Source organism: Neopsephotus bourkii, unplaced genomic scaffold (genome assembly GCF_033783945.1).
Source record: "Neopsephotus bourkii isolate Nb327-2 ecotype Australia unplaced genomic scaffold, CSIRO-AGI_Nbou_v1 NB_1783, whole genome shotgun sequence".
Taxonomy (NCBI): Eukaryota; Metazoa; Chordata; class Aves; order Psittaciformes; family Psittacidae; genus Neopsephotus; species Neopsephotus bourkii.
Window position 1 is genome coordinate 580,413 of NW_026902257.1, and position 10,638 is coordinate 591,050.

The 10,638-nt window shown below is 43.1% G+C and overlaps 1 protein-coding gene across 1 annotated transcript; it reads left to right on the forward strand.

The window, feature by feature from the left end:
- Positions 1-3,910: 3,910 nt before the first annotated feature.
- Positions 3,911-10,638, forward strand: TMEM254 (transmembrane protein 254). The gene is made up of 4 exons (XM_061380024.1): positions 3,911-4,099; positions 6,120-6,223; positions 7,397-7,456; positions 9,739-10,638. The coding sequence occupies exons 1-4, from the start codon at positions 3,992-3,994 to the stop codon at positions 9,857-9,859; spliced, it is 393 nt and encodes a 130-aa protein (XP_061236008.1). The 5' UTR covers positions 3,911-3,991; the 3' UTR covers positions 9,860-10,638.

The window sequence follows — 10,638 nt, forward strand, 5'->3', positions numbered from 1 at the left end:
CAGCTGTGCTGATTGCTAGCTACCCATATGTGCAAGTTCTCTAGCATAGGAAAGGTCTGGAAAAACCGTGGAGCTGTGTTAATCCCACCATAACAGATACACGTTCCAAACTATAAATCTAAATTTGGCTTCTGGTATGTGTGGCCAGAGCTGCCTGAGCTGTGTCTGCACTCAGCCTTGGTGATACTTGGGTGTGTAGTATGCTATTGAGACCCACCAACTCGTAACAGCATGCCAGGTCTTCATTCAGTCACTTTATGGGACTGAATAGGACAGAAAATAGGAAAAAAAAGTAGAAACCTCAGAAGTTGTGGGGAATTAAAGCATGGAGAAATAGTTTTATTTCCTGCAAACTTGTCAAATTGGTTCTTAATTTTTTTCAATAATTCGCATAACTCTGGGATTTGCAATTTCTTATTTATATTATACTTGTCAATAAATGAAACTCACTGACAAATAACATTTCCAGTGTTGAAGCCACAAAGGTAGCTGACCTATTGGTCCAAAATATGAAGGCATAAATGCATATGTTTTGAAAATTACGATAGAGCAAGCTTTTCAGCTAGACTGTCAAAAATTACTCCCTCAAAATTAGTTATTAGGTACATACTAGTAACACCTAAGAAACACAAGAAAGACTAACCACTGAAAGCAGGGCATTCTCTGTCTTTCTGCGTCTTCAAAGTAAGATAAAATATACCTTGAACTGTATGCTTTAAATAAGTGCTAGTTACTGACCTCAAGTCAGAGAAAGAAGGCAATGTTTAATGTCATATGCTGGTCAGACTTGATGATGCTACAGGACTTCTGACTAAATTACGAAAAATGGAATTGTATTCAGCTTCTTAAATACTCCAAAGACTCCTCTACCTGTCAAAAGGAAGAGTTTTTTTAAAAAAGTCAGGTCAAAGCCACTGCCCTGGATTAGAAATCAAACCCCTGAAACCCCCACAAAAGAGCTGAGTAGGGAGTTGTCTTCAGTAACTATTTCACGTTCAAGTCCAAGGCTGTGGAGATGCCCAGGGCTCATAGACCCCTGTGTCAACCTGGCTAGCAGTGTGTGGGGGGTGCTGTCACACAAAGACTGGTCCCTTCTGCTGGGCCACATGCTGGGCTAGCTGTTTTTGTGGCCATGGTCTACCTGAGCCAGGAAAAAGATCACTTCATGTTAATAAAAAGGTAAATCAGTTATTGCTGGTGACACAGAGTAAGCCAGCTACCACTCCTCTGTCCAAGGTGACACAGTGTGGGCAGTCTTCACTGGAGTGTGGCAGAAAGGGTAACATGTCATCACCTCTGACCTCATCTACCTGTTTTGGCCACTCAAGAGAATCTAACAAAGCAAATGTCCACAGAGATGGACAAGCCGCTGAGGTCAGTGTCCGCTTTCCAGGGGCAGTCGGAAGGGGAAGGGTTAGGCCCCGTCCCCAGCTGTGGGTCACACACCGCATGGCTGCGGCAGCAACACCTTTCCCCTCCCAACACCTTCCCGCTGCTACAGCTCCCTATTGCGGGCAGCCGCTTTCTTTCCTGTGTACTTGACTGCCCTCTCCAGTCACCTCCGTGCAGCAGCACATCCATCCTTTAACAAGTTAGCTGCTTTTTAGCTTGCGTTCTGACACAACTGCCTTATCGTGGCCTTAGAAGTTCTTCCCGGTAGGTAAGAGGGCAGAGCTCCCTGTGTGGGGCAGTCCCAGGCACCTCTACAACAACGCTCAGGCCATCTCAGCACAACCTTTGCACACGGATTTCTAGGCAGGCAGAAGCAACTTGCATAGCATTTTCTAGAGTAAGAAATTAAGTAATAGGCCACAAAAAATAATATGTTGAATATTAGAAATTTCAGCCATATACCAAGACATCTTAAGATAGAGCCAAACACTCTTTCCCCCCACAACAGCAGAGCAACCAGACAACTGTATCATGCAGAGAATATTAGAACCAGACAATCACAGAAGAGTTAGGGTTGGAAAGGACCTTAAGATCATCTAGTTCCAGCCCCCCTGCCATGGGCAGGGACACCTCCCACGAAACCGTGCCACCCAAGGCTCCATCCAACCTGGCCTTGAACACCACCAGGGATGGAGCATTCACAGCTTCCCTGGGCAACCCATTCCAGGGTATTCCATGTAGCCCGCCTCACAGCTTTTTATAGGTGGCCTCCCAGCAACAGTTTTACTGCTGTAGGAATTTCTTACCAAATCTTCTGTAATCTCCGCAGAAGAGCCCAGCAAAAAGCACAGTGCTTTGGGCAGGAATGGCTGGGAATGAAATACAGAGACAAGGAAAAAAGCACAAAACCAATCCAAACACTCCCAAAGTCAAACCCCTCTATAGCAACCCTTTTGTGCAACAGTGCTCATGCTGGAAAAATGTCAGGACTTGCTGCATGAGTTGTTAAAAAAAAAACCACCAAACCAGTGTTACATGCACATCATTAACACACAGTTAAAAGAGCAGTCTATTCAGCTTCAGGTAGAGAACAGCAGAGCCAACATTTCCCACTGCGTTTCTCTACGTTGTCAAAGTCACTGTCAAGCAAACTGGTAGCAAAGATCAAATGAAAGCAAGAGCTGCCCAACATTTCTACCTGTGGGCACCTTTCCCAAGGCCATAGTGACTTCTGTGGAAAAGTTCAGCACTGATTTCGAAGTCCCAAAAGGTCACTGTCACTGAATAGAAAATGCTGGATTTAAGATGGTCCAAATCATTAGTTTTAAAACGGGAAGGTATTACGTAGTATCCATAATATAAAACACTTAATATATTATGTAGTATTCATAATATCACTTAATAAAATTAAATGCATTGCTAGTAGCTTATCTTTAAGAACAAATAGCTTATTAATAGTTTATTACTGGCTTTCTGGGCTGCAGGCACACACTGCCAGCTTATGTTGAGCTTCTCATCAATAAACACCCCAAGTCTTTCTCCTCAGGGCTGCTGCCAACCCAAACCTGAATTGGTGCTGAGCACTGGGTAATGAGCAGCATTCTAAATAATAAGACTGACCTTGTCAGTGATAGAAATGTCATTACCAGTTTACTTTAGCCCAGTAGCGAGACCTACTGCTAATTTGTAATCAGCAGGTGGGCTGCGTCGGTGACTGCAATTTAGAAGAATAGAGATAGTCCTGTGCACTTTCCCGGTGGCACCCCTTTGGACCTCATTGTCCCTCTCTCTGTGCCTGTTCCCATTTGTGCCACGAGAGAGCAGTCTCGGCCTATGCACGGCTCTGCTCACCTCCCAGCTGAAGAGCCGGGTAGGGCCTGGGAGGTGCGAGGGGTTACGAGATGCTAATACAGGGCTCAGTCCCTGCTGCACACGGTGCTTGTCGAGCTACACCAGCTGTAACTGCCCGATTACCTACATTTCCTGCACCCCTAGAACAAATGGCTGGAGTCGACTTGAGAAGAGTGGAACAAAAAAAGCTCACTCCAAAGCTGGCGCTGTTTCACAACCGCGTTTAGTAAGCTGCGGTTCTCCCTCTTCCGCTCCAGGGGCAGTGCGGCCCCGGGAGCATGCCCGGCTTCGTGGCCGGACACGAACACCACGGAGAGCCGGCAACCGGCAACGGGACCTGCCGCATACCACTGCGGGGAGAGGCGGCTGTGGGCAGGCTGACCAGGAAGTGACGGGGCGCTGCTGCCCCCGCTAATGGCCTCCATACCTGGGGCCACCCCGTCGGCTCAGACCACGGCCCGGCACAGGTTGCCCCTTCCTGCTGCACCACGAAGCCCCCGCCGCGCTGCTCGGGCGCAGCAGGGGCCCGGCTTTCCCCAGCTTCTCACGGGCCGTAACCCCGCAGCACCGCGCTTCCCCCACGCCCAGGTGTGAACAAGGCCGCCAACCCCCCCGTCCTGGTTAGTGGCATCGCCGGTCTGTCACCGGCGCTGCGTCCCCGCCTCCGGCTCCGCCCCCCGCTCGGCGGCCTTAGCAGGGGCGGCGGGGCTCAACGCTCAGAGCGGCAGTTGGCAGCAGCGTCGGCAGGATGGCGGGGGTCAGTGGCGCAGATCGGCTTCGCGATGGCAGCTGCCACTTTCAGCGTTCCCGGCTCATCTGGATGATCGCCATCGCCTTCGGCATGGTCGTCCTCGGCGTAAGGAGCGGCGGGTGGGCGCGGGGCGGAGCGGCGGGCCCCTGCGGGCCCCGGGACAGACGCGCAGGCCTGTAGCAACTCCCCGGTGCCCTCGAAGCTGGAGCGGCGGAGCTCAGGGACCGGATAGGCACCTCCCGGGGTTTGCTGCTACCATAGCAGCCCTCAGCGGGGCTCGCAGGCAGCTCCGAAGCTACAGGGATTGTGGAATAGGTTTCTTTAGTAGTTCCGGCAGCCATGGAAACGCAGCTTGCTAAAGTAAACCGGGATTAAAAGGAAACTAGAAATGCTGCTTTGGCCAGGTCAGCTCCCGAGGTAGCTGAACAAATAAATCCATTAAGCTATTTCAGAGGAAAAATAAACTGCTTGAATTCCATGGTGAAGGAAGGCTGTGGCGTACAGCATCCTGGGTGCTACAGTTTGTGAGGTTTTGTGTTGCAGGTAGCCTGTGAAAGTGACTTCAGCATTCACAAAATTGAAATTACATTGTGGAGCAATAAAATTCTAGAACAGACATGGATTAGAGCAGCCTTCTGGTACCTAAAAGAGCCTACAAGAAGTCTGGAGAAGGACTTTTTACAGTGACCTGTAGTGACACGGCAAGGAGGAATGGCTTTCATCTGACAGAGGAGATTTAGATTAGACATCAGGAAGCTCTTTACTATGAGGGTGGGGAGACACCGGCACAAGTTGCCCACAACCTGGCAGTGTTCAAGACCAGGTTGGATGGGGCTTTGAGCAACCTGGTCTAGTGGAAGGTGTCCATGCCTGTGGGGCAAGGAGGTTGGAACTGGATGGTCTTTAAGGTCCCTTCCAATCCAAACCATTCTATGATACTAATAAACAAGGTGCATTCACAAGTGATGGCTTTAGTTACAGACTATATTAACTGGTAATGTTGATGGAAAACAGACTAGTTAGTCACCATGTTGGCTTAATTTGTAAAAATAGACTTAAGCTAAAATTGGTCAAATTACTGGAGTGCACAGATTAATGGCAGTTCTGATATATCAGGCAAGTCTATATTATGAGGTCCACATGCTGGAGTTTTTGTTCTGTTTGCATGGATTTTCTAAACATAAGGACTGCCACTGAAAAAATGACGGTGAGGTCAGGCCACACAGCTCACAAAACAGCTTTTGTACCATTCCAGGAAGCAGAATGAGCTTTAAGAAGATTCCATGTTTAAATCCATCATCTTGCCACATCCTTGGCATAGCCAAATTTACATGTATTTAGAAACTGCAGCATTGATACCAGAGGAAAGATAAGCTAGTGTGAACTGTGCCCTAGCTTAGTATTTACCTTACATCCCCAATGGACTCTGAAGTGCACAGCTTGCTGGCTCTCTGCTTCTCCTCCAGAGCTTGTTAAAATAAAGGTAGACAGTGGTGAGCACTGCAGACAAGTCGGTGACAGGCAAGATACCTGAACACTGTGTACACCTTCTGTCTTGGGCTTTGAGCTTAATTATCTTCTGTGCCCATTGCAAAACTGCTTTTTGTTTAACGGACAAAAGAAGACAGACTGACCACCAGCTGTAAAAAGTTATTCCTTCTTCTCAGGCTAGCCACTATTTGAATTCTCCAGGTTAGTTGCCTCAGATTAACTCCCTCAGGACAGAGACAATGTATTTTTTGCTTCTTCATTGTGTAGTAGGTAATGAGCTTAACTTAAAAGCCACTTAATGTGCAGATGCACTCTTGGTACACAGATAGCAACCTTAAACTTTTCACCTTGGCATCTTCTATGTCAGGCAAAAAAAAGATTTCATAGGTTGAATCTTCTTAAGTAAGTGTGCTTTAGAAGGCTAGTGGTCCAGTTGTTGAAGAATATGGGCCATGGCCAAGGTTAATGGAATGAAAGTTATACTGTTAATAGATGAGTTCTAAGCCATGTTCGAGAGACACTGGGGGGACTGCGCAAAAGAAGAAAGCTAATTTGAAAGTTAAGTTGACAGTAGTTCTGCCTTGAAGTAATCTTTTTTTTTCCCCCTTTTTTTTCTTTTTTTTTTTTTTTTAAGTGGGTGTCGCTTTTTCCTTCGACTATACCTTATAGTTATCTGGGAGTGTTTGGTACCTTCCTTAATTATTTAGTGGAAAACCACCACAAATGGGTATGCTATGGGTAAGTAATATTTGATTGTATGATTACTTTACATCTTTCCTGTTGCCTCTTTCTGACTCTTCTGCTTAGTGTTAACAAGCTTTCCTATAACCCACTTGTTAATTAGATCTAAAGAGCTCTTCTTTGAAGCTCATTACAACTAAGGGTATGGGGTATAAGGACACAGCAGACTAGGCAGGCTAAAACCAGTATGAAAGTTTAAAAATTCAACTTGGCATTTAACATTTGTGTTATAATGAGAGAGGGGGGAAAATCCGTCCTGCTTTTGGAGACAGTTATTAGTCCATGTGTAAACTTGTAACACCCCCTAAAAGTGGTTCTTTTGTCAAATTGTAACCCAAGTAGTCTAATTCTTTCTCTAGGAGTCTTTTTTCAGCTTCACTTATAAAACACATTTTCTACCCCACTATTAACTTATCCTGATCCTGCCCACATGAAAAATAATATGCTGAAGAAACTGCATAGTACTAAGTTTTGCTCCCTTACAAAAAACTTAGTTTTTGTTATTTTAATTAACAAAAGAGCTGGAAAACATTTCCTTGTAACCATGTTTCTCACTTGCTGGCCTCCTGTAAAGACAGGAAGACAGCAAAACAGTCTTGTTTATTTTACTATGCATCATTTAGAAAATAAGCCTTTATTTTTGCTTTAACAAGGTATTGTATTGATCCTAACTGATCCTTAAAAAAAAGCTGCTATGTGAAAATTTGTAGATCAGATTTGGTAGAGTCATTATATATGCTGAATCTATATACACAGTAATTCTCGTAGAACTAAATCTCTAAAAAGTTCAGTAATTCATGAGGACCACTAAAAGTACTTGTGTAAGTAGAAGGATAGATTTGCGTGCTAAAGTAAGATTAACTTGTACGGCTTTCACTGTGCATTCAGCTTTTTGGCTTAATCCAAGTGCTGAATCTTGAAATGGTAGGTTGAGGCATACTGTATGAGATAGATACAGTTCCTTTCATTTTCTTGGTGGACTTCAGTTTCTTTTAAGAGTACACGTGGATTTTTGGTTTTTTTTTTCTGAGATAAGAAACCTCATTTTCTGGGTGAAAATGAGATGTTACTTCTATGCTTCCAGCTTTACGCTGTCTGCATAATGCATCTTAGATATAACAGTCTTCTCCCTAATTTTCAACAAATCAAAACATGCTTTCTTTTTATTAGGTTCTGGGTATCCTGGTTGATTCACGTAGTAGAAGCCTTCTACGGTGTTAAGATGTGCCAGTAAGTTGTTCCCTCCCCTAACCCCAACATAAATTCTCTGAAAAGGATTTGTGATACAAGTGACATAAGCTACAGACTGATTTGGGTGATTCTCAGCAGTGTTATTAGTGCAGAGGATACTGATAAAATTCTTGCTGCAGTGGTAGTTTGCTAACCCTCACAAGAAGTTACTGCAAATTCTGCTGACATGGTGGCAGAAAAGCCAGGGATGGCAATTTGCAGAACTGGCAGCAGCAGGGTTTGCCAGAGTTTGTCTGTTTGCCTCTGAACAAATTGTTCACTGGATAACATAGTACCTTAGGAAGCAGAGGGAACAGTAGATAGTGTAGAAATAGGCCGATAACTTAAGGTGTTACAACTTCATCATATCTTACCTCATCAGAACTTTAAGATGGCTAATTACATGCTGAAATGATTGCATCTATATTGTGAGAATACAATTGGACATTTCTGTTTGGTACTACTGAAGATCTACTTGTATCCACAGCTTTGTGGGATAAAATACCTTGACTAATCGTACTATAAAAGTAAGGCAAGCTAAGTCTTATCTTAGGATAACAAATTATTTGGAAAGGTAGCGTGTCCAAACACACTGTCCTTCTGTTCACTTGAGTTTTGTTTGTAACAGTTCAGAAGAACCTAGGTATTGGTTTTCATACTTTACAGAGTAGCTGGCCAGTCTCTTTGCTGTTGTAAAAATGGTGTCTTTCCACTTCATTTAGTCAAGTTCACAGCTGTCTGTCACAGGTTTCTCAAGTAACATCTCTTGGAGGAAAAGGGATTTTGTTCCATGGAAAGCTGTTTAAGGTGGTTCTCAAGATAATAGAATATGGATGAACATTTTATGCCTTCAGAATGGGAGTTAGTAATAAATTTTTTACCAAGCTTCAGTTCTAAATTATGTAGCTTTAAAGTTAAAACTTTAATTCCGATTCTGCAGATATGTAGGTATGTATGCTTAAGGTGATTAAGTATGAGGGAACTTTGATTACCAGTGAATGTACCATATAGGCGAATTGTAATCAAGTAATGAAGTTTTAGAGAGTAGGGTTAAAGGCCATAAGAGAAAACGGATTGCCTGCCCGTCATAATCTCCTCAAGCATATTTCTGTAGATTACTGACCTGTTGTACTTTACTATGAGTGCCAAACACTGTATGCTTTGTACTGATATGAAAGTGATGTCTACATATGAACATCACAAAAGAGGCATGAGGAAGAACTAGGGAGGAAGAAGAAATTCATTAATCAATATTAGTACTGTCATTGGCTGTTGGCCTGTATTTCTGCATATGGCCTATTCAGATAAGCTTGCTTCATATAAGCAGGTATATGAAGCAAACTGTTTCCCAGTTTCTGCACCCATTTGGAAACACTGCAGCTGTGCTTATTAATAAAAAAATTAAGAAATGTGTTTGTCAACACTTGCTACACTATCCCTGCACATATACAGGCCAGGGAGTAACTAACAGCTGAACCCTTCTAGCAAAGGTCAGTAGAGGGAGCTCCTTTGTAAACTGATGAGTTGGAGCAGAGTTTTGCTTCACAATAATTGTTTACAGGACATGTGAAATACGTTGGTTTTGCTATCATGCTTATATCCATGCTTTTCTCTAAAATTCAGTAGTATTTCTCAGCAATGAAGTGGAGGGAAAAGTGACATCCTCCGTAATACACAGAAAAATTCACAAATGCCAAGTTAAAACTAACCAGTATAGGAAAGTCTCTGTTTAACAAATCAAGTGCCTTCAGCCTCTTACCCCTGTATTCTTCAGCCGCTTATCCCTGTATTTTTCTAGCCACAAATTCAGCTAAGAGTGCTTCCCTGTCCTGTATCACAAAGTAATTGTCAGGCCTCATTGCCCTACTAGCATACAGTCTACCTTCAGTGACTGTATTCAACAAAAAGTTGTATACAGACTTGTGTATTAAGATTAATATTAAGATACTCTAATTTCTTGATTCTTTGTACATAAACTTCCAGGATAAGTAATTTCAAATAGTATAGGCTGAAACTGCAATTTATATATTACTGAGGAAATTGAATGCATGAAATCTCTGAAAGATAACTTAAAATTCACTAAAATCACAATAACTGGTATGCTTAGTTACTGCAGGAAGTAAGTGTGAGCAGATAGAAATTAGTGATACTAGGTTCAAGTGTTCTAATCAAGTCTGCTGTATAAAGGATGGCTAGAAACATCTACCCTTACTTTGTATCACAGTATAATCTGCAAGACCGCAAGTTCTTTGACACATTTTGTGCTTTTGTTAATCTGACAGATCTAAAGGAATCACTGACCCAGCAGTTCAGTTTCATTGGTTTCTTCAGACACTCTTATTCGGGTATGCTTCCTTCGGTCTTCTGGTGTCTTACAAGCCTGCAGCCAAGAAGCAGTACTAGAAGCAGTGAAAGAACTCACTTTTTGCATTCTTCATCCTCATTTTTCGGAAAATACCCTTGATTACACATCTAGGTGCCGTAATTAACTAAAATACATTCCTGCTACATGATGCAGTGCCGTTTTACCCAAGTAACTCTCCTCTTACTAAGGAAGACAATTATAATTCACAGGGCCCTGTGGACAATTCAGTAAAAATTCAGCCCTTCAGTCTTGGCAATGCCAGAGTTTAATCCCATTTAGCATGCAAGAAGCCAAAGCTGCTCCTCTGCAGTTTTTGACATAGACTGTATAATCTGATTATCACAGAAAAGTTCCTGACAACTGGTAGTAATGGTTGGTAAATTACCTTTTCATGTGGAGGAGTTTTCTTCTACATCAGGGAGAGTATTTACAGCCACAAGGGAACTTGCACTTGTTTTGTGATAGGATTTAACTTTACATATATTTTCTCTACAGGACCTCTTAGTGGCTTTTGTTGTTGCTGTTAGACCCTGGTATTTGTACTTTGTTTCGTCAAGTTATTTTCTTCCACAAAAGACAGGCTACTGTATTGCTGCAGGCACATTAAAAAGACCAAATCTCACTCTGGTTGAGGTGCGGTGGTGAGCTCGGACATGTAATGCACTTCAGTGTGGTTTAATACACGTGCCTTAAATTTCATGCAGCATGACCTCATCTTTTGAATGAAGATTTTAATCTTTGAGTTAGTACAACATAAAATAATAATCTTGTAGCTTTGAGGGCAGCTTGTTCAAAAAATAATTTATTACCCAGGAAA